At 39.3% G+C, this 24,245-nt stretch overlaps 1 protein-coding gene across 4 annotated transcripts in view; it reads right to left on the minus strand.

Annotated features, from left to right (window-relative positions):
• snx14 (sorting nexin 14) overlaps positions 1 to 24,245 on the minus strand; it is a 112,965-nt gene that overhangs the window by 22,764 nt on the left and 65,956 nt on the right. For all 4 annotated transcript variants that reach the window (XM_089118349.1, XM_089118346.1, XM_089118345.1 and 1 more), the window contains 4 exons: positions 23,221 to 23,413; positions 23,041 to 23,124; positions 22,850 to 22,950; positions 19,590 to 19,698 (listed from right to left, as the gene is read on the minus strand). In XM_089118349.1, the coding sequence (XP_088974475.1) occupies positions 19,590 to 19,698; positions 22,850 to 22,950; positions 23,041 to 23,124; positions 23,221 to 23,413 (487 nt within the window). The remainder of the gene's footprint in view (positions 1 to 19,589; positions 19,699 to 22,849; positions 22,951 to 23,040; positions 23,125 to 23,220; positions 23,414 to 24,245) is intronic.

Consider the following 24,245-nt stretch of genomic DNA (forward strand, 5'->3'; position numbering starts at 1 on the left):
CAACGAGTCAATGCATAGAAAAACAATGTAGGAACTAGATTTTCTTTAAAATATACGTATAAACACGCTACAGAAGCTTCTGCAGTCGTTTTTGTGAGAGAATTTTACTTCCGCGTCTGAAAATGGGCGTGGCGGGCGTGACGCAATGAGCGGGAGAGCCGTCGATTCACACAACAGGAAAACAATGAATCGCATGACATTTCGGACGCTGAGGAAATACTCGTATGACGGATCAAGCCATAAAGTTATGAGCCTGCTATGCTAAAGAGATCAGGGACAGGCCAGGATAATGTCAGACAGAATGGTCAGAGAAAAATTGAGCTGTGATGTGAGGAGAAGCAGTGGAGAACATGACAGGTGCCTTTTAGGTGAGAGACGTACTTATAGTAGGCTATACACGTTCGCTAACGATATACACTGTGCTCACAATATTGTACAGATTATTATGATCCTATAACAGGCCAGCAGACATTAGTATGTTTAGGGTAGATTTATATACTATTAAATGTATAAAAACTTTACTTGAGTATATTTCTATACTAAAAGCATAGGCTATACTCAGGTACATTTTTAATAGATATTTTTCACCTAGGTTATAACATAAACAGAACATTAAAGATTTGAGTATTTAAACAACCAATTTTGTTTTTCAATTACAAGTTTTATTTAGGGCATGACATGACTAAGTTACCTATATACCACTATTTGATGCCATATTGGTAGTAATACGACGATCAATATTCTTGCTTCGGCATACCATGTTGAACTCCATCATATTGCTGGGATGCTAATCATTTGATCTGAAGTGAACGCTACACACGACCGCGTTTTCCGAGCCGATGCAGAAGAGAAATCCCGTCTCTTCACCTGCTCAACCCGCACCAGGAACGAAAGATAGGCTATATAGCACCGTCACTTTTATTGTAATGGAAACTTGTGGACTCGATCTTGAAGTCCTGACAGGCTGGAGTTTTTGCAATCTCCACAAACACAATAATTTACCATGACGATGATAAATTAAAATGCAAAAACTAACGATAGCACACTGACTGATGAGCGCTCTCACTGAACACCAGCCTGCTCTCACTGAGCCGAGGCTGCGGCTCCCTGATATGACGTCAAATGACGCGATGTTGAAAAAAAAGCCGTTTTTACTAGCAGTCCAAGAAACGCTCACTTTATCTTCTAAATTAGTGCCCTTATGTTGTTTTAAAACATTTTAAATCCTGCATTAACTTTTCATATGGTATTTTCATACAAGGTTATCTATAAGTTTCAATTTTTATTTTTTACCTGCAATATGCTCTTTAAAAGAAGTAGTTGGAGTGTATAGGAGGCAAAACTCCTCAGTTTTAATTGGTTTTATAGATGCCCCTAAAGCTTTTGACCGAGTCAGTCATCGGAAGCTGTTTCTGAAACTGAAATTAAGGGGCGTGCCTGACAGAATGATAAGAATCCTGGCTAACCAGAGTATACAGGTCAGATGGGGTAATAAAAGTCTCTGCTTCGTTTAGGGTTGGTAACGGTATATGTATAACCTGTATATGAATGATTTATCAGAACAACTAAGAGGCGGCAAAACTGGTTGTATGATTGGTAACGCGCTAATAAATCATTTTATGTATGCCGATGATCTGGCTATTGTCTCTCCTAGTAGTGTTGGATTTCAACAGTTGCTCAATATTTGTTCTGATTATGGGCTCAAATATGATGTGCAGTATAATGCAAAGAAAAGTATGGTCATGATATGCAGAACAAAAGGGGATAAAGACCTCAATTTTACAGTGTTTTATTTATCAGGCAAAGCCTTGAGTAATTGTAAAAAAAAAAAAATATCTGGGGCACTTTCTCACAGATCAATTGTCTGATGATGACGACATGTGTAGGCAGTGTCGTATGCTTTATGCTCAAGCCAACATGTTAGCAAGAAAATTCCATATGTGTTCTGACTTTGTTAAGATGAGGCTTTTTCAAGCCCACTCTACACAGCCCCACTGTGGGTGAAGTTTAAAAAGGCCACCGAACATAAGCTTCAGGTGGCCTATAATGATTGTATGCGGATATTGCTTAAGAAACCCAGGTGGTGTAGTGCCAGTGACTTGTTCTGTAAGGCAAGAGTCAACACCTTCCAGGCTTTATTGAGAAATCTGATGTACAAATATATTGGTCGGCTTAATCCCCCAAGCTCAGGCACAACCACTTTGGTCACGAGAAAGGGTAAAACAAAGGCTGAATAAAGATTTGGGTGATAGGTGTTGCTTGTTCTTTTGTTTGTGAATCTAAGGTTTTCCCTTTTCATGTCTGTAATTTCATTACAGTCATTGGAAATAGGAGAAAGATTGAGAACTTAGGAGAATCCTGTTCTTCTCCATGGGTGATGTCTTTTCAAGATATCTCCCCTCTCCCCCGAGACCAGGTGTAGGAATTGACCCAAAACAAACTCTGAAAGCTATTGGTACAACCCTTTTGTTCTGGTCTGGGTATTTAAAGCTTACTAACTGAGCAGTCTTCGGGAACCGATCGACTGGATAGCTCTCAGAATGGCAGGTCAACGGCTATAATGGCTATGCAATCCTAGTATAAGTGTTGTGCGTTACCAGTCACCTCTGTGGAAGCACTGGTCTTTTTTTAATTCTGTTTTCTTTTGTTGTTGTGATTTTATTTTTATGGAGTGTTTGTAGTGTTGTGTGGTGTTCTAATGGACCTTGAGTCTGGCAATAAAGAAGAAATGAAATGAAATTATTTACCGAGTGCTTCTCGAACATATTGCGGTGAACATGTGGAAACTGTATCCGTAACAGCGTATACATAGCAAAGCTCTAGCTGGTAACGTTGGTTTACGTTGGTAAAACAAATCTTGCTCCATGCTTAATTTGTTCTCAAAGTAGTGAGAACGACAGATAATCTGCATTAATAGACACAGTTTCAGACAATAGTTGCCCACATCTGATCAGAAGTATTTCAGTCAGACAGTAATAATGTGAGTTGGCCAAAAGCAGGAGTATAGACGAATCCGGCGAAACTACCGGAAGTAAGCGGGGCGCCATTACTGAGCTGTTGCCGGGTAGCGTTGCGCCATTGCCTTCTATTGTTTTAGTTGCAACTTGCGTCCACTGGAATAAACAGCCCGCGATTTACGACTGTCACTAACGTTACAGCGTTACCCCTTGTATAATGTCGAGTGGGTAAACAGTTTCCGTTATAAATTGTTTCAATGGTGGCAGTAAAATTTCAATTTTGAAGAGAAAACATTGTGAATACCCCGGGTCGACTGCCCCTGTCTGGTGCCGTACGGTTTATAGATTTCCTGGGCGAGTACAAGACGTGGACATTCGCGTATAATAACAATTATTTAATGACATAAGTAAAAAAAAATATAATAAATATGTGATATAGTGATCAGCAAAATCTCCTCTCTTGCTATTTTTTCTATTCAATTAACATGCTATGGTCATTAAATGGCTTTCCTGAGCTAAATGTAACGTTATGTCACATAATTGTTCTCCTGCTGTTATATTGACCTCTTTCCATGGTTTAAAAACACTAATTGGTCGATATTATGTATACTTTCTAGCTGTAACGTTACCTTACCCATGCCTGTTGCAATTTGAAAATGAGATAAATAATGGACACAAAGGAAAAACATGAATTTGTTTATTTGATTTAATTCATTTATTTATGTATTGTTGCCAAATGGACAGATCTTTTTTTATAGTTTCCTCGTTAGCAAACGTTAGCCTAGCTAGCTTGCCAAGCTATTTTCATAAATAACGTTAATCTGTAAGATCGTTTGTACCTTCATCTGTGACTGGAGGCCACTGCAGTCACAGATCAAACCAACAAGTCATTCTGCCTGGCTGTAGCTATCATCGAGGGTGAGTTCGCGTTATCACCGAGGTTTGTTTACATACCGGTGCACATGTCTATGCCGGTGTAACAGCTCAGTAATGGCGTCGCCACAAGATGGCAGCCTACACAGAACGCTCGTCGGATTCGTCTATATACAATCAATATAAAATCTAAAGCCACCACAATGACCAGGAGCTATTTGTCCCAGGAACTATTTTCCCCCCCAGACCGCTTCCTTACTGCGTTTACACCGCGGGCTAAAGTACCGGTCCAGGGTGGGAAGATTACGTAGTGACGTTGAACTGCGTGCGACTGCTCTTCATAGCCTGCGCGTTTGTTTTGAGTTTTGTATGGAGGAGATTCAAGCTGTGCTGCTTTTGTGTGCGGTTGGTTTACTAACGAGGTAATTAACAAAACGGCAGAAAAGAGACGAGCACCCAAAGCATATTCAGAAAGCTCGTGATGCTAGATATTAAAAGTAGACGTTTGTTATCAGCGGACATTGACTGTGAGATGGATGGGACGATCGCGCGCCATCGGGCAGAAAGAAAAGCGTGGTGAGAACCAATCAGCATTGTTCAGCATGTAAGGAAGGACTTTCCTGAGACTGAATTTAGGAATTCGAAACTGCAGTAAAACAATAAAAAGTCACTAATCTGTAAAAGAGATCAAAGGGACAGAGGGCACCACACAACTGGCCCAACCCAATATCCTCCGCCCATGTTGTGGTTCTTGACTCTGCACAATATCTTCTCTCCTCCAGGCCTCATTCAGGCATGCAAATCTCACAAACCTCCTGCCTCCAGCTGTGTTATGCAAGGGCAAAATAAATACTTCTGGCGCAAGTGATAAAATTGTTTCATTCCTGCAGCAGCAGAACAGGCAGAACAAGAAAACAACGCCTGTTCTTCTGTTGTGGGAGATGCCCCAATAAAGATTGTGGATAACCATTGGCTTAATGCCCCAAGCTCAGGCACAACCACTTTGGTCACGAGAAAGGGTAAAACAAAGGCTGAATAAAGATTTGGGTGATAGGTGTTTCTTGTTCTTTTGTTTGTGAATCTAAGGTTTTCCCTTTTCATGTCTGTAATTTCATTACAGTCATTGGAAATAGGAGAAAGATTGAGAACTTAGGAGAATCCTGTTCTTCTCCATGGGTGATGTCTTTTCAAAATATCTCCCCTCTCCCCCGAGACCAGGTGTTGGCCATGGGGTATAGGAATTGACCCAAAACAAACTGAAAGCTATTGCAGTCCCTCCAGGATTTCGCGGGCCTTTTTTGTGATTGTTGCGGCCTAAAATGCCTGATGTTGCGGGCGCTTTTTTAAAAAGTTGCGATAAAAGTTGCGATGTTCTTCTGCATGTTTTTATAGGTTAAAACGGCAAAGATAGATAGATTTTTACTTAAAATGCCCATATTATGCTTTTTGGCTTTTCCCCTTTCCTTTATTGTGTTGTTATAATTTTTTTGTGCATGTTATAGGTTTACTAAGAGAGAAAAGTCCAAAGTCCACCCCAAAGGGACTTATTATGTCCCACAGAAAACACTGTTCATCATCTGCATCTGCTCTATTGTAGTCCAGAATTGACTTAAGAGACAAAGTCACACACTTTGTAACACACGAACAAACTAACTAACCATTAGTAACCATAAAAGGCAAAACAAACGATTTAAAGACACAGCAAAACCTACCAAACTAAGCTTCTTTTTTTTTAAACAAGATCTGCACCTGCAAAAAAGTCAATGTGCAGAACCTCACAAACTTTAAGCAGCATTTATGTTGAAAGATGCCAATACTAATAAAGTGCAAAACACAGTTTTAGGAATAGCCACTAAAGTTAAATGGTGGAAAAACCAAATGTTTGATAATGTATTTTAATATAGCTAATATAATATAATATAGCCGCATATCCAACAAAGCTGTTCTCATTTGCTTAATTTTTTTTTGTCAGACAATAGAACGAGTCGGCTAGATATTTTTTATGTGTAAAATTTTCTGAATTGAGAGAGTTCGGGAACTGGGTGAACTAATGCACTGTGATAGTGAGTAGCCTATTACAAGTGATAAACACAAGAAAAGAAAGGAAAATAAAATGGTCAAACTCAATTCTTTAAATATAAAACAAAAGAGAAGCAGATAAGTGATGAGTCCGTGGAAACAACACTGCTCATTCGCGTCTGTCAGCTGCCGTGCCGTTCACTGAACAGGGACGCAGAGAGAGGTGTGACGGCAGGGAGAAAGCAAACCTCGCGCTCGCAGGATTGTGCTGGCAACATTTGGATACTGAGGTTTGTCCAAAAAGCCGCTAGATTTGTCTCTAGTCGCTTTTTTTATATCACTAAATATAGCGACAAAGACTAAGTTGGCAACATTGGCCTTTTCTGTTATTTTTGTAGGTAGCCTAAATGTGAGACGTTGGCACTCCACATCTGCTGCGTCTTCTGAACAAAACAAGTGAGTTTGCTGACGTATGACGGCGCATTGCAGGAGACCGCGGCGCGATGATTCGTCAAAGTTGCAGAAAAGTTGCGGTGATTTTTCAAAATTGCAAGGCGCACTGAATTCACGTGGATTTGTTGAAGTTGCGTTAATAGTTGCGATCGCGACATCGCGAAATCCTGGAGGGACTGCTATTGGTACAACCCTTTAGCTGAAAGCTATTGGTAGAACAGAGCAGTCTTCGGGAACCTGTAACCAGGAAAACCCCCATACAGTGCTGTGCCAGTGTTTTCTCCCAGTGGAAAGCACTCACACACTACTGTGCGTCTCTGTCAGGAATGCATTGCTTACTTTTAGAATCATCTTTGAGTAATTGATGTCATGTATTTAATATTTCTGAATTAATTGCTTGGGTAATTGGCATGATACATTTTTTCCTGACAAATAAATGTTACATCTTGATTGACTCTGGAGTATTCTGACGTCATTATTTTAGTAAATTATAGGAGGCTGGTGCTACCGCAAATCTTGCAGGATAGGTCAAACTAAAGGCGCAGATGTGAATGGAGCAGTAGGCACGTCCTCTGAAGACCTTTTGATTTCTGTCCATCACTGATTTAGCAAGTTGTATGGAAGTGGCTGAAATAAACTACATTCTTTGTACGTGTGAGCAGTAGGCAACCGACTTAAAAAGTATTAGTTAACCCTGCACCCTCTGACTAAATACAGAACTGACAAGGTTTTTGTCCGTGAGAAACACGATCCTGCCGACGTGATCTCTGGTCATCGGGTCCATAATGAAAAAGCAATATTGAAACTAAATTGTAATTAAAGCTGCAAGCAGCGATGGGCGGGCCCTCGCACCTGTAGCACGTCGGGGTCTGAGGCGGCCGCGTTACATTTTCTGCAGCTCAGCCAGTGCGGCTGTGCATTTGCTACTTTGCTTCATTAAAGGTCACTTCCTGTTGCCAGCAGGTGGCGCTATGACTGGTGGGTGAATGTCGGCATGTAGATTTGTTCAGGGCGGGACTCTTGTCAAAGGTGTGAAATTTCATGCATATCTGGGCTTTTACAGCCAAGTTACTACAACTTCCTGCTTCATGGCGAATCATCGACGCCATGGACACGCCCATCGACGGAAACCCGCAGATAGCACAACTTTACATCGTCAATGCCTTTAGAAGGCACAGCAGAAATTTGAAGTCGATCCAACTAAATCCCTAGGAGGAGTTAGTTAAAGTACGTAATGAGTAAATCATCCAAAAATGGCGGTAAAATTAGAAATGGCGGACTTCCTGTTGAGTTTAGGGCATCGCTCCAAGAGACTTTTCTGTGCGTCTGGTCATGGTAGATGTACCACAGAAATTTCGTACATGTCGGTCAAACATGCGACGGGGGCTGCTTCGTTAAAGTTCACTTCCTGTTGTCAGCAGGTTGCCGCTATGACTGTGGGTGAAAGTCGGTATGTAGATTTGTTCAGGGCGGGACTTTTGTCAAATGTGTAAAATTTCGTGCAGATCTGGGCATTTACAGCCAAGTTACTACAACTTCCTGTTTCATGGCGAATCATCGACGCCACGGACACGCCCATGGACGAAAACGCGCAGATAGCACAACTTTACATCGTCAATGCCTTTAGAAGGTACAGCAGAAATTTGAAGTTGATCCGACTAAATCCCTAGGAGGAGTTCGTTAAAGTACGGAGTGTGTAAATCGTCCCAAATCGGTCGCCAAATTCAAAATGGCGGACTTCCTGTCGAGTTTAGGGTATGGGTTCTTGAGGCTTTTTTGTGCGTCTGGTCATGGTAGATGTACCACAGAAATTTCGTACATGTCGGTCAAACAAGCGGCGGGGGCTGCTTCGTTAAAGGTCACTTCCTGTTGCCAGCAGGTGGCGCTATGACTGTGGGTGAATGTCCGCATGTAGATTTGTTCAGGGCGGGACTCTTGTCAAATGTGTAAAATTTCGTGCAGATCTGGGCATTTACAGCCAAGTTACTACAACTTCCTGTTTCATGGCGAATCTTCGACGCCACGGACACGCCCATTGACGAAAACGCGCAGATAGCACAACTTTACATCGTCAATGCCTTTAGAAGGCACAGCAGAAATTTTAAGTCGATCCGACTAAATCCCTAGGAGGAGTTCGTTAAAGTACGGAGTGTGTTAATCGTCCCAAAATGGCTGCCAAATTCAAAATGGCGGACCTCCTGTTGAGTTTAGGCTATGGATTTTTGAGGCTTTTTTGTGCGTCTTGATATGATACACGTCCCCACCAAATTTCGTGCATGTAGGTTGAACGTGGACGAGGGGCTAATTTTTTCCAATTTTCTAGGTGGCGCTAGCGAGCCATTTTGCCACGCCCATCCGCGAAACCCACAAAATACGAAATTTTTCACCAGTCCTGACATGCGTGCCAAATTTGGTGAGTTTTTGAGCATGTTGAGGCCGTGAAAATCGAGCTTACTTTGCAGAAAAAAATAAATAAATAAATAAATAACCCTAACAGTTTCAATAGGGTCCTCGCACTGTTAGTGCTCGGGCCCTAATAAATTAAGTGAACTTCACTGGAGGGCTGAAAAGACATACACGCATTATCCCTTCGCTCAGCCATTGGATTCCGTCTTTGGGCCAATGGGTGGTCCTTTACAAGCACACAAGTCCCACCCTGAAAGTTCCTGAACTCTGAAAAAGTACCACCTCGTCAGGGGGGAGATTTTTACCTGGAACTTCATTTAGACCCTGGTTCCTGCAGTGTAAACACAGCGAGAACCACCCCAAAGTTCCTAGTTCCTGGGGAAAGTTCCTGCGGTGGAAACGCGGCTTAAGTATTCTTTCAAGACAAAATGGTTTGCGAATCTATTAATAAAAATTTAATTCACCCGCAATCAATAGGAATATTATTTGGTATTACTTAGATCCATCACTAATGTGCAGATGTGAATTTATAGCTTTTTTTCTTTTCATCCTGATGATGTAAACAGCGGGCTGTTTAGCTAACGTTACATCTGGCCACTTCACGTGTTTCTGTGATCTGATTGCGAAAAGACCAGTATGCTAAATGCCCTCCGAAACGCATTGGAGATGGATATTTAAATCCGATCGCTCAAACCACTTCATGAGGAGGTCTGGGCCGCTTTACAGACGAAATTGGACTCGTGTAAAGGCATCTGGTTGTTGAAATCGCATATGTAAATTGGACTTCTCCCAAAAATGCTGAAATAAAACGTGTGAGAGCAGCCTGTGCTATTATATTCATGACGAAGCTATAACACGCACCGCAGCTGAGCATCTATTCATAAAGCCAACGTGCAAACTATCGTAAATCAAAGTGAAAGTAAGTCACGGACGCTTAACACACAATCATCTTCGTTAAAAGTAAAGAAACAAAATGATCTTACCAGTGCTGTCTCTCTTATTGCGGTCTTTGATTGTGAAATTAGCTGATGATCAATAAAATGCAGCTCATTACTGTTGCTTTCGGTGATGTGAACTCCGTTAAATCTGCATATAGCGCGTGGTTTCAACTTGTTTGAAGATCGGATGCGAAAACATATTTATGTGACCAGTGTAATGGAATCGTTTTGATAAACCAGGTCAGTAAAAAAAGCATGAAGTGTCCAGGTGTAAACGGCCCCATTATGAGCTGTCAGCGTCTGTGTAATTTTTTGTTAATTAATTGCAAATTGTGGCATGTTGCAAATCTGTCACATCTCTTGTGTTTTTATGAATGACGTCAGCGACTAGTCGACGTCGACTCAACTTTGATGTCATAACAGTCGACTTCAAAAAACCCCTACCATGTACTGCTACTAGAGTTAGCTCATGAGAATGTTCTAGCAGGACATTTAGGCGTAACAAAAACATTCCATCGAATCACCAGATACTATTTTTGGCCTGGTTTGAAGTAGGGCTGGGTAATAAATATCGATTTCTCGATATTAATCGATTCTCATTTTTACAAACCGATATCGATTCTTAAATCTCAAGAATCGATTAGTCATCCTGTTTCATTTGAATGAATGAGACATCCCAGACAGCAAACTGACATTGAATCAACGTGGAAACGACGTCTCTCGTGACATTGAAACAACGTTGATTTTGCTCATCGAATTAACGTTGAACCAACGTCAGACGCGGCATTCTTCAAAGCTAAATGAAAATCGAAAATTGGTTTGCTTTCATAACGTTGAAACAACGCGTTGATTTCAAGTTGATTTTCCGTTAGTTTTGAAAGAATGACGCGTCTGACGTTGGTTCAACGTTAATTCGATGAGCAAAACAATGTCAGATCAACGTTGTTTCGATGTCATATTTCCACGTTGATTCAATGTCAGTTTGCTATCTGGGATTGTATCGCGGCTGCGCACATCCAACAAATCGCACTAATCTTTGTCCTTTGTTACTATTGATATGAAACAAAGTCTCAATTTTCAAATTACGTCCATTTTCTTTAGAAATTCAAAAACATAAATAACGTTTTGCCGTTTTGGCGCTGTGGCGTGAGATCGCTCTGGCGCAGCTCCAGAGAAGCAGCAGTGCTGATCTCTCTCTCTTCCGGGTTAATAATACCAGTCACAGCGCGAAATAAACATGAATGAGCATCTGAAAGTGTGTTAAAGATAGAGTACAACTTATCGAAATCCGTATCATGTCACATTGATTCGCTCAATCTGCGTTTCAACCGTGGAAAGACGTCAGTTAAACAGCTTGTAATCAATGTCATGTATCGTCACATTTACCTCAGAAAACCCACATCAACTCGTTAGTCCACACTCGTTAGTATTCTTCAATATTTAATGCATATTTGAATAAATCTGGCAAGTTTTTATGACAGCCACCATTTAAATGTTTATATTTCATATAATCTTCTTATTATAAAAATAAATAAAAGTGTAGTTTAAGTGTTTGTATAGCTACAAAACAGTTAATTATTACCCTCATATTAGGTTAATGAAGCCTAGTAGGCTACAACTAGACTATATATATAGACCATAGTTCACAGCATTTAAGAGATTTGATTCCCTTGAGAAAAATTGCCATTTATTGTAACTGATATCCAAAATAATCGACATTGAATCGAATCGAATCGTAATCGAAATCGAATCGAAATCGAATCGAATTGTGAAATTTGTCTCAATACCCAGCCCTAGTTTGAAGTCTGCCGTTTCTACATTTATTCGCTCATGTCATACATGCCAGTTAGTGGGACAACCAGACCATTCCGGTAGCTCCTCTAAAACCGATTCCTGTCCTTCACGAATCATTTGAACGGTTGCTTGTAGATTGTGTAGGTCCTTTACCTAAATCTAAATCTGGGCATCAATATATCTTAACCATCATGTGTACAGCGACTCGCTATCCAGAAGCGATTCCTCTCCGCACGATAAAAGCTAAATTGGTGGTTAAAGAGATAATTCGCTTCTGTTCCCTCTTTGGTTTGCCTAATGCCTTGTTCACACTACATGATTTTAAAACGTCGGGCTGAACTGTGCGGTTCACACTACATGACTTGCTCTCAGTGAAATCAGGAGTGTTCAAGTTGTTGAGCTGTTCACACCACACAACACAACATGATTGATCCACAACAGGAGGTAACTCACTACACGAGTTGACGACGCACTACATAGAGATTCAACCGCGATCGGATGATAAGAGCAAATCATTTGTGACTCAATGAGAGCTGTTCCAGTACTATGTTACGGTCTAAATCCTGAAAATAATCAAATAAATAACAAGTTGACAACAACTCTGTCACCCAACAATTCTATCTGGTCAACAAACCACGTTTTGTCACGAAAAAAACACGCAGTAAATAAATAAATATTGCGCCAATACCCAGCGAAGAAGAGAACACAACACGTGAATATGGACGTCAGACAGAAACTAGTGCTGCACACTGTTTGCTCGACGATCTGCTCTGAGGGAAAAAATGCAAAAAAAGAGAGAAAAACTAAGATTTACCTGGTGTCCTCAACCCATGCGTTGCTATGATTGGCTGTACTCATGACAACACTGAGTTTGAGTCGCGCGACTGCTCTGGATATCTAGCAGGCTAGATATTTTTCTGGACTCGGCGACGCGTCTGCGAGCGTTTTCGCTGCGTTGTTGGCTCTTTCATACTAACAGATTGGCAAGCGTTCATCGTCCGCTAATCTCCAGCGATTTGCACGCGATAACACCCTGACCTGTCGGCGACTCAACGATTTGCAAATCGGGCACAAATCGGGCTTAAAATCATGTAGTGTGAACTTGGCTTAAGGTTGTTCAATCTGAGCAGGGTTCTAATTTTACATCCAAAGTGTTTACACAGATGCTGAGTGAACTGGGAGTTAAACATCAATTGGCGAGTGCATACCATCCAGAGTCTCAGACTCTTAAAACTATACTTTGAAGATTCTGCACAGAGAGTGGTAGAGATTGGGTGGAAGGTCTACCTTTAGTGATGTTTGCAATTAGAGAAAGTGTGCAGGATTCAGCCCTGCAGCATTGGCGTTTGGCCATACCCACTAAGGTTACCGAGTGAAAAGTTACTTTCACAGGAGTCTGTACCTGTATCTGTACTCGAGTATGCGACTTCTTTCAAGGAACGTCTTCACCAAGCTTGTCAGTTAGCTCAGACTCATTTGTTGGAGTCTCAAGCGAAGATGAAAACTCGTTTTGATCACAAAAGTGTGAGGCGTGAGTTTCAGCCCGGTGAATCTGTTCTGGTCCTACTCCCTGTGCCTGGAACAGCTTTGCAAGCTAAGTTCTCTGGCCACTACATAATTAAGAAAAAACTTAGTGATACCAATTATGTTGTTGGCATGAGTGTGTCATGTAAACATGTTGAAGGCATACATCACAAGAAATGCAAACTCAGCTGTTCCTGTTAAACCGGTGTCTACAGCAGTTTTGCAAGCTGCTGAATGTTTTGAGGAGGACCGATTGATAGCTAAAGATGCTCAAACTTTGTGTGCCTGTTTGCAAAACTCAGCTATTTTGATTGATTTGCAATCCTATCTCTTTCACTTAAAAAAAGAACAGAGTAAAGCAGTTAGTGACTTAATAGTTAAAGGGTTAGTTCACCCAAAAATGAAAATTAAGTCATTAATTACTCACCCCCATGCTGTTCCAACCCCGTAAGACCTTCGTTCATCTTCGGAACACAAATAAAGATATTTGATTGAATCTGAGAGCTAGACTGCAAAGACTGCCTAAGGGACTGGCTCTTGACGGCCCATAAAGTCATTAAAGAAAAGGTTTAAATATTCCATGTGCCTACAGCGGCTCAATTATAAGTTTATCAAGCGACGAGACTACTTTTTGTGCGAAAAAAAACATAAATAATGACTTTATTCCACTATTCCATTACTACCTTATGGGCGCATGCGCGAGAACTGAGACGAGGACGTTCTCATTCGTCTACTTCTTGTTACCGGCTGCTCACCGCTTAGGAGTATTAACGCCCCCTACCGTATAAGATGATGTGCTGATATAGCTGGAAGCAAAAAACTTTCTGTTTACAAGCAGAGGAAGACGCGCGCTGTACATACGCTTTTCAATTAAGAGTGCACGGAGTTGACAAGGATATTATGATACTGTTTTATAAGGCAGCTATTGAGTCAATTGTTCGATATGGTATGGTAGTTTGGTTTGGTAACCTGTCAGTTAAATTAAAATCATCACTCCAAACATTGATTAAAAGGGCAGGGAAAATAATCGGGCAAGTGCAATCGACTACTCTTAATGAGCTTTTTGTGGAGGCGGTAAAGAAACATAGTTTTAAAATAATCAACGATCCGAATCATGTCCTATGCAGTGAGTATGAGATGATGCCCTCAGGCAGAAGGTACAGGTTACCAAACTGCAGATTAAATAGGTTTAAATTTTCATTTGTACCGCTCTCTATTAAAATACTGAACGATCAACTAGGGTGTGTGGGTTAGAATTTAAGTGTGACATTAATTATGTTTAATCATGTCGGGTGTGACATTCATTTTTAACATTAATATAATCTGTAATTCATGTTTGTGTGTTATGTGTTATGTATAATGTATACTGTGTTGCATCTGTTTCCTGAAGGCCAAAGATGAATTTCTCCATTAGGAGACAATAAAGGCTAATCCAATCCAATCCAATTAGCGTATTTTCCGCACTATAAGGTGCACTTAAAAGCCTTTAATCTTCTCAAAAAACGACAGTGTTCCTTATAATCCGGAGCGCCTTATATATGGATCATCATTTTATACGGTAGGGGGCGGTAAAACTCCTAAGCGGTGAGCAGCCGGTAACAAGAAGTAGTCGAAGGAGAAGAACGTCCTCGTCTCAGTTCTCGCGCATGCGCCCATAAGGAAGTAATGGAATAGTGGAATAAAGTCATTATTTATGTTTTTTTCGCACAAAAAGTAGTCTCGTCGCTTGATAAACGTATAATTGAGCCGCTGTAGGCACATGGAATATTTAAACCTTTTCTTTAATGACTTTATGGGCCGTCAAGAGCCAGTCCCTTAGGCAGTCTATGTAGGACTGATCTAGCGCTCAGATTCAATCAAAAATATCTTTATTTGTGTTCCGAAGATGAACGAAGGTCTTACGGGGTTGGTACAGCATGGGGGTGAGTAATTAATGACTTAATTTTCATTTTTGGGTGAACTAACCCTTTAACTATTCCGGCCTGTTCTCCGATGTTTCTTCCCAGACTACACTGCTGTGTCACGACATTGATGTGGGAGATAACCAGCCCATTAAACAGAATAAATCCAAAGAAACGAGTCGTCATGAAAGCTGAGGTAACATATTTGCTAGAGCATGGGTTTGCAACTCGCAGCCAAAGTCCATGGAGTTCACCATGTATTCTACAGTAGTGCCAAAGTCAGACTCCACATTCAGATTCTGCACTGACTATCGTAAAGTTAACGCTGTGACCAAACCAAGAATGGAAGATTGCGTTGACAAAGTTGGTGCTGCTCATTATGTTACAAAGTTAGATCTGCTAAAAGGGTACTGGCAAGTCCCGTTAACTTCTCGTGCCTCTGAAATATCTGCATTTGTCACACCTGATTCATTCCTACGTTTTTTTTGTTGTTTACCTGGAGACCGTTTTCAAAAACTTGCACTTTGAAACCCGTTGCATTTTCAGGCGCCCAAAACGCCGTTGTCGTGTAAACGAACGAACTTTCTTTTGTAAGTTTATTGTAGATTGTTTTCAGAAGGGAGTGCTTCCTCATTTCCCCAATATTTTCTATTACTGCAATCCTTCCGATCTTGAGAGATAATAGATCTCATAATGCACAGCGTGTGGAAACGTGCAGCAGTTATGCTACAACAGCAGTAGGCAGTGTCAGGTTCACTTTTGACAGACAAGAACTGAAAGCTGAGGTAGGAGTGAGCACAGGTTTGACAAAAATGGAAACACTGGAAAAACATCCTGGTCTGATGAATATCAGAATCTGGCAGCGAATGCATTAATCCATGAGCTGCACCTGCAGGGTGTGAACAGTCCCGGATGGAAGTGCTGATGTAATGTGCCAATGTCTTCAGGCCATTAACACCAATCAATCATCACTTGAATGGGAACACTACTGTATATGTCAGGCCCAGGTCCAGTACTCGTGAAGTAAGCCCTTTTCAGGTCAGCCTGTGTACTTGAGCTAGATGCCCTATATAGAGAGCCTAATGCTACGTTCACACCGGACGCGAATAGGGCGTCAGGCGCGAATGATTTCAATGTTAAGTCAATGCAAAGACGCTTTACGCGCGTGAAAAATTCCTGCGGCGCGAATGAGCCATGGAGCGCGGCGCGGAAGACGCGAATACGCCTCGTTCGCGCGAATTGAGCGTCTGGCGCGTTACACGCGAATGTGCCATTTGTGCATTCACGCGTTTGACGCGAATTCGCGTCTGCCGCCCGAGTTGAAAAATCTGAACTTTGGCGTGAATTCGCGCCGGGTTAACCAATCAGGAGCCTAGCTGCTTGCTCACGTGGTGAAGTGTCTGGATGCTTCAATAAATTATTTTGTTAATATGACTAGTGGGATTATGCACAACAAAGCTAATGTTTTATCACTTAAATCATTATTTCTATATACGAGACATGTTCATTTTGTATTGAATGTTATTCATTCCATAGCTAGATTATATGAAATAGTATTATGATGTAAAGACAATCAACATATGTGCATAAATTCGTGTCTGGACGTGAGAGAGAGAAAAAAAAAATAATCACAGGACAGGTTAATAACTTTTGAAGGCTGGCTCTATTTATTATCAAAACAAAAATAAATGACAGCTAGATTAGGTGGATGAGGGCGAGGGTGATCCTCGCTCCGATGCGGGACAACATGTCATCAAACTGGGCGCGTGACAGGCGGAAGTACCGCTGACAGCGGCCGTCATCCAGCGCAGCTCCTGGAGCGAACAAATGGTGAAATTCGCCAAACGGTTCGGCTCTGAAGGGTCCGGTGGACACAAATATACGGCGACGATGATCCCCATGCCGCTGTTCTGCTCTCCAGAGTAAATAGAGAGCAGTAACTCTCTTGATGAATGCTCGGTCGACATAAAAACAATGGCCGCCAACGGATTTCGATTCTGACGCGCATCACGCGCGTAAATTTCGCTTCAAACTTTTGTTTTTACGCGCGCCAGTTTCGCTCTTGACACGCAAATTAACACAAAGTGGTGAAGCGTCAAACTAGACGCATCAGGCGCGAATTTGACGCGCGATTCGCGTCCAGTGTGAACGTAGCATAAGTCCCTCCCCTTCCGGTCGACCACCTTATTTCGGAAAAATATTGAATGGTAGTCAATGGCGAGAGACAACAAATATTTTGATCTCATTTGAATTGTGCCCTGAATTACACATATGATGTTTATCAATTTAGAAGATACATTTTAAAGTAAAGAAAGTCGCAGTTTGATGTAAAACCATTGAGGTATAAGACTGTGAATTACAAAGACTACAAACCCCAAAGGTGCACATTTCCTCTCAGTAAATGAAGCTAACTTTACTGAGGCTAATGTCGGTCAATGTTTCTACAGTCTTACGTTATAATCGTAACGTTACGAGTGTTTTGTACGAGACTGCACACACACGAGCATCGCATCTCGTTTCGCTTCCCGGGAGATGTAGTTCACAGAGCGATTTTCACATAAAACTAAAAGTTACTCTTCTGTTGTATGACAAACTGCGACGTTTTTGACTTTCAGAATTATCTTTTAAATAGAAAAACATCATATGTGTAATTGAAGGCACAGTTCAGACGGAATAAAAAGAGTAGATATATGTTTATATCCGTATGTCCGGGGGTCCAGATTCCACTCGCCAATTCTCATTAGCCTTTTCTCAAAGCATCAGAGGTGTTTGGGGCTCTTAAGTGTGACCCCTAGTGTCCGTAATTCCACACTACGTCTCGTTCCCTCAGTCAAAAGTAGGTGATCTCCGACGATGCAACGTAAGGAGAGGATGGGTGAGAGTAAAGAGGAGAGAGGAGAGTAAAGATGGAAAGCTCCTGAAGCTTGTTTCCATATAAATACACGGATGATTTTTTGTTTAAGTTCATGACATTTCCTCATATGGAGTCAGTTCATTCAGAGATCGTTGTATTCAGAGATCGACTACTTTTGACTGACAAAACTCCAGCCACCGGAATCCCTAACTGATAAAGTGAGTCGTACAAAAACGTTGTTTTTAGTAAACTTTGTGTACACAAACAATGAACTAAATGCTCAAGCTCATGTGTAGAGGCCCTGGTGTTATTTTGAGCATTTTTATGTTGTGTCGAGCTTTCGAACGGTTTTAAAAACAATGATTTTGATGCTATCATAGAAGTGCCCCATGCACTCCCATTCAAAAGGCAATTTTACCAAAAACGAATCTCAATCTTAAAAGTGGCCCATTCTAATTATGCTTTTACACAAAAGTCGGGTAGATAAACAAAAAGAGTTTGTTTATCTATTGAATTTTACCAATTTTGGTTAGTTCATGTTAGTTAATACATTAACTAATTTAACCCTCAGGTGCTCTTCGAATTTTTGAATTTCTGAAATATTTGAAAAAGTTTTGAATTTCTAAAAATCACATCTTCATCGGAATGTTATGAAACTTGGTGACTTTTATGGCATTATGTATGTGAATACAAAAAAAAATGAGGTCATGATCCGAGCATGCTAAGTGGTCTTAAAAAAATAATCACACTTGAGGAAATGAATGGGAAATTGACAAAAACACAAAAATTCACAAATTTTTATTTATTTATTTTTTTACTTTTTTTTTTTTAAATAAAAAATCGTTTTTGAGATTGTTTCAACTATATATTCAAATCCACCCAAAAAAAAAAAATGTGTTCATAAACATCTGGGGAATTCACATGCTTCTCCATAGAGAGCTGTACATGTCATCTAGTGGTTACACCATGATTCTAGGCTTTTTCTCTATACTGTAACCAGATGGAGCTAATTTTCTTCAAAAAATATTTTTTATGAAGGCCTAGACTCTATATTAAACTAAAATACTGCATTAATATTTTTTTAGACAAAAAAATAAAAATAAAAAAATAATAATAATAATAAAAAAAATATATATACAGTATATATAAATATATAAAACAAATTCATAGCAAAATAGACCATAAATATTGCATAAATATTAAAAAATTCAATCAAATTGTCTCAAAATACTAAATTACAAAGAATAAATATTATAGAACAAAAATAAATTGCATTGGTTTTACTGGGACGGAGGAAATTTAATTTTTAGGTGTCCGGTCACATTTGACCGGGAAGATAACAAGTGTGAATCCGAAACGAAGAGCACCTGAGGGTTAATAAATGAACTTTATTGTAAAGTGTTACCAATACGTTCAATACAAGAAAAGCCTGAATATGGGCTTTATTTGCTAATCATATAGACCTATACAGCGCTTAACAGCTGTTACATATCACAAACCAAGCACTTGATTCATCCTGGTTAACTACTTCACTAAAACCCTTCAACACTGTAATTTTCTTTCTTTCTTTACTTTTATTTTATTTTTAATTCTCCTTTCTTTTTAATTCTGTTGGATGTTCTGTTGACTTCCATAGTAGGAAAAAAAAGTCAATGTGTTCCACTGTTTGGTTAACAACTTGATGACCGAATTTTCATTTTTACGTGAACTATTACTTTAAGCTTGTGCATATTTCAGGTTAAGGATAGGTTAGGTTGTTAAGCAATTTCTCATGTATAGGCTTTTTTCTTTGCGTTTTATATAATGACCTCTAGAGTTATAGTGTAGTTACGCAGATTATGTGGATATGGTAAAGAGAGGTTTAGCATACCTAAGTTGACATCTAGCGCTTTATCATTGAACTGTGTCTCAATGCTGTGGGGAGAAAGGAAATCTGCCAACAGCTGACTGTTACTCAGTTCAGGGTGATGCAGCAGTTTCTGGAGAAAACACACAGAGAAAATATATTACATTAAATTACATCAAATGAACATACTTGAGGGAAATTATTAACCCTGGGTCATAATAAAACCCTGAGGAAATGGAATCCTGGGCTATCTTGATTCACGTTTTGCATTGCTAATAATTTACCAGGCTTAACGATTAATCCTGGGTATTCATAATTTTCACTTCCTGCATATTCAAGGTGTCAGTGTCATTGATTGGACGATCTGTTAACATAAGGGCCCTAGCATTGTGCATCCTCATATTACACTATTGACTGTACGATCAAGTTTTTTTGTTTTTTTTTTGAATGGATCTTTCGGACTGTAAAGTGTAAGAACAAAACTGTCTCTTGTTCATTGCAGTTGACGTTTTCGCTGCTGCCATCTGAGATTTTTTTCACCAAATGCTGTAACGACTACTTATACGGTGTTTCTGTGACTGTACAAAGCACATGAATATGAGGCACATGATTGGTTGTCTATTGCTAGCCACTTAACTGTCACCGTCCCACAGGTGGGACGTTTGCCACTATATTTTTAAAACAATAATATCTTAGTAAATACCTTAAATAATATTGACAAACTATATATCATTTGAAAGCTTACAATCTCTAGTTTCCATATTTGGTGACTGATTTTCAAAATATATTACAGAGGAGCCATAATTTATCAATATAAAACAAGAATATTTTCATACTCATAAGGCGTGTTCAGACCTTTATTTTAAAATAGCAGTAAACATGAAAAATCATGAAAAAATGGTAGATACCTCAGTTTGTTTTCATGCCAAAAGTTCAAAAGATAGAATCCATTCAATTATTTTGGAAAAAAAAAAGGTCTGAAAAGTTTGAAATATCAAGAAAAAAATGTGGCAGCTAGCTATGACTTGCATGCGTGTTCTTTGTATGTGTTTCTTAGAGGTTCAATTCATATCAAAATCTGCCAAACTTCCCATGCTACTTCTGAATAGGATCTCTACTTCAGAAATTGTATGAAAATTGTGAAAATAATGGTTCATATCACTCAAAACACGAATAGAAATTCAGGCGCCCTTATATGGGCAGTAATGGAGTCTGATTGTGCCCTAGTGAAAAAGTTTGGTACTGCGCTCAAACAAAATCTTACTGAAAGCTCATTTTTTGAGAAATCAACCTAAAATTTGTTCAGATTTTTGGCTTTGATCTGTCTGCCATTTTAGAGTAGCCCAGGTTTTGAAAATATATATTTTATGTAAAATATGAATAATTCATATTTTTACATTGTACATTTCCATAAACTCAAACTTCTATAACTTTTTTTCTGTTTCACTTTCTTAATTTATTTCACTTCTACAAAAAAAATGCCAAATGTCTTCTTTAAAACAAGACCAATCATATGTCTATATTCCAAAGCATTCTTGAATTACAACCATTTAAGTTCGAAATGTGCATTTTACAGTTAACAGGCTAGCATCTAGCCTTAACATTCTAGCATTGCATAGATTCACACTTCACACGTTTGGCGTGACAATGCAGGGTTAACACTGTAAAAGTCATATTCCTCGGTAAAAAGCAGTACTAACCCCACCTCTAAATGACAAGTATTATTATGGTCATTTATCCGGGGTTAAAAACGGGTTTCAGCATGATGAAATCCTGGGTTTAACGCAGTGTGAAAAGCCCTTAGGAAAATGATTGTGTCTACTCACAAATATTGTAGATCACCTTTTCTTTTCACATATTCCCCCAGTTTCACAAACAAAGCTTAAGCTTAGTCCCGAACTAAAATGCATGTTTGAGCTGTTTTAAGTGAAACCAGCTTGCACTGGCATATCTTCAAATATGTCACTGCCCTTGTTTTGTTTTAAGATGCACGTCAGTAATGTTTTTTCTAAGGCACACTTATTAAAAATGCTTAAACGTCCTAATTGAACTAAATCCTGGATTAATCTAAGCCCTGTTGGTGAAACCAGGCCACTAAGTAAACTTTTGTTGTTAATTTGATGATATTTTTCTATATCCATTTAGCATTTAACTACGGTAGTTGTAATGTTATTACTCACACTGCAAGAGACTTTGAGCTTGTAATTTAATTTGATCAATTTATGATTTTACTGATGTAACCTTATGGCAGACGGATAATGTTTATACTGTGTTAATACAGTTTTTTTTTATTCGCTTTGGTACTATTTTCACAAGTAAGGTGTACATTTTCAAAACTCTTAGTACAAAAATCCAAACTGATCACACTTGTAACGCAGCTAGTCATTCTTTCAAAACCTGATGTAATGCTTTCAGTCAGTTGCACATGTTTTCAGTCCACATAATCATTATTTCAAACACAAGATTATTGTAATATGTAATGAGAACATTTGGTTTAATCACTGAAACACAACAATATGATCTTCTTTCAGTTTAGTACTTTCAACAATCAGTTCATCCAACAGCAAACAATGCAAGATACATGTTTCAAATCGGCCTTAGAAGTGCTCAAATGAATATGCTACAGTACTATGAAAGACAGATAACACAGTTTTACTGTAACATTAGGCAATGCACTTACAGTACCCAACATTTACATAATCTATAATTTCCAAATATCCATCATGTAATCAAGTGAAGGATAAATGAAGACATCCTCTACAATCATTTACTGTATATAGTGGCCAATTGTGGTTACCACTATGTGAAATCAATTAGCTATAATGAGTATTCATCATGTGTGGTTACATGTAATTTACTGTAAATATTCATACAAACACACATTTTATTTCTGTAGTTCTCAAAATCCATATACTGTATATTGCTGAAATGAAAATCTATAGGTTTACCAAATGATTAATTGGATTAAATAATAGACAAAAGTATTAAACTGAACAAAAAGAGAAGCAAATCAAAAGTTTGATAGTAAGAGCTTTACTGTGAATGAAACAATAATGTAGATGAAACACTTATTTTGTGTTGTAAAAGGATACTTTGTGATTGTGTGAATTGTACTAACACAGTTGAAAACACGATGAAATGTTTGAAAAAAGTGCACTTTTGATGATCTGTTTTGATATTAGCACTATGAGTTTTGAAAATGTACACCTTACTTGTGAAAATAGTACCAAAGCGAATAAAAAAAACTGTAAGATGAATCAAGTGTATAAGGTCAAGTAAATTACCTGTAAATATTCCTCAAATTCCCCTCGTTTGGAGGACAAGAATTCATAGTTTTTTGGTCCAATGATTCTTTTGGAAGGAAGTTGAGCATCCTGGAATGGGCCTGTGATACAAAATCAAAATACAGCGATGAATAAACCACAAACATGCAGGCTCAGTCATGAAGAGAGAGAGAGACAATACTTAACCTTACCATGAAACTCTGTGAGTTTGGATTCGAGCACATAAAACTCCACGTATCTTCTGTACACAGACCAGCTCTCGGTCTCATGCCCCACTGCAAAGCAAACAAGAACGTTCACAAAGTGCCTCTGACGTGATTAAACATTTTTTTTTTTATTTATTTAGTCTAAATGTAGTTTTTGAAACTCACCATTCTTCCTGTCGTGGCGTTCCACGTCGATGCAGAAGACTGGGTTACGCTCTTTCTTAACCTCATCCTCAGAAAAATCCACATAAGGGATTGAGATGGTCCAAGCGGAGAGGTTGCGGGATGATCCTGGAGTTCCAACCCCCTCCACAGGCACTGGAGAGTCGTCCTCAAACACCATCACTGCCTCCTCCACCTGGCCGCACAGACATTTCAATCATTTTTAGCACCAAAATGGATTCCAGTGCCAATTAAAATGCATGTGTGTTTGTGTGCACACATTTACAATATGATTTTAAAGCGTTGAGAACAAAAACAAATGCTGAGTTTGAGAAATCAATGGCAAATCAGAATGTTTAAGCTTGTCAAAATCCACTTAATTCCATTGAAAACAGTATAAAAGCAGACCAACATGCTACAAGCAAATGCTTCAATATTTTTTTTTACTTAAAGAGCATATTGCAGGTAAAAAAAATACATAAATATATAACATTGTATGAAAATACCATATGAAAAGTTAATGCGGAATTTAAAATGTTTTAAAATGACATAAGGGCACTAATTTAGTAGATAAAGTGAGCGTTTCTTAGACTGCTCGTAAAAATAGCTTTTTTACACATTTTACGTCACGACGGAGCCTCAGCCTCGGCTCAGTGAGGAGTCAGCTGGTATTCGGCAACCGGACGTGAGTGGGTGTGTTTTCGCAAATTTTGTATATCAATTCATCAACTTTGTGATAAATTATTGTGTTTGTGGATAATCTGAACACACATCTGTATACTGTATCAGTGTAGACAGCATCAGTCATTATAATGGGCTCTATTTGCTTTTGATGCGACGCTCACATCCAGTGTAGGCAAATATCAGCAGTAAAGCACCTGAACGCCAGTGGGCAGGGTCTGTGGTGTAATAATGTATCACTATTCATCAATGTCTTGCTCTGGAGGCAGGCATAATCAAATGTATTAACCTGTGTGATATCACAGATCCCAAAATATTAAAACTAGCTGGAGCTTCATTAAATAAAT

The sequence above is a fragment of the Pimephales promelas genome, chromosome 13, assembly GCF_988280905.1.
Source record: "Pimephales promelas chromosome 13, fPimPro1.hap1.1, whole genome shotgun sequence".
Classification (NCBI taxonomy): Eukaryota; Metazoa; Chordata; class Actinopteri; order Cypriniformes; family Leuciscidae; genus Pimephales; species Pimephales promelas.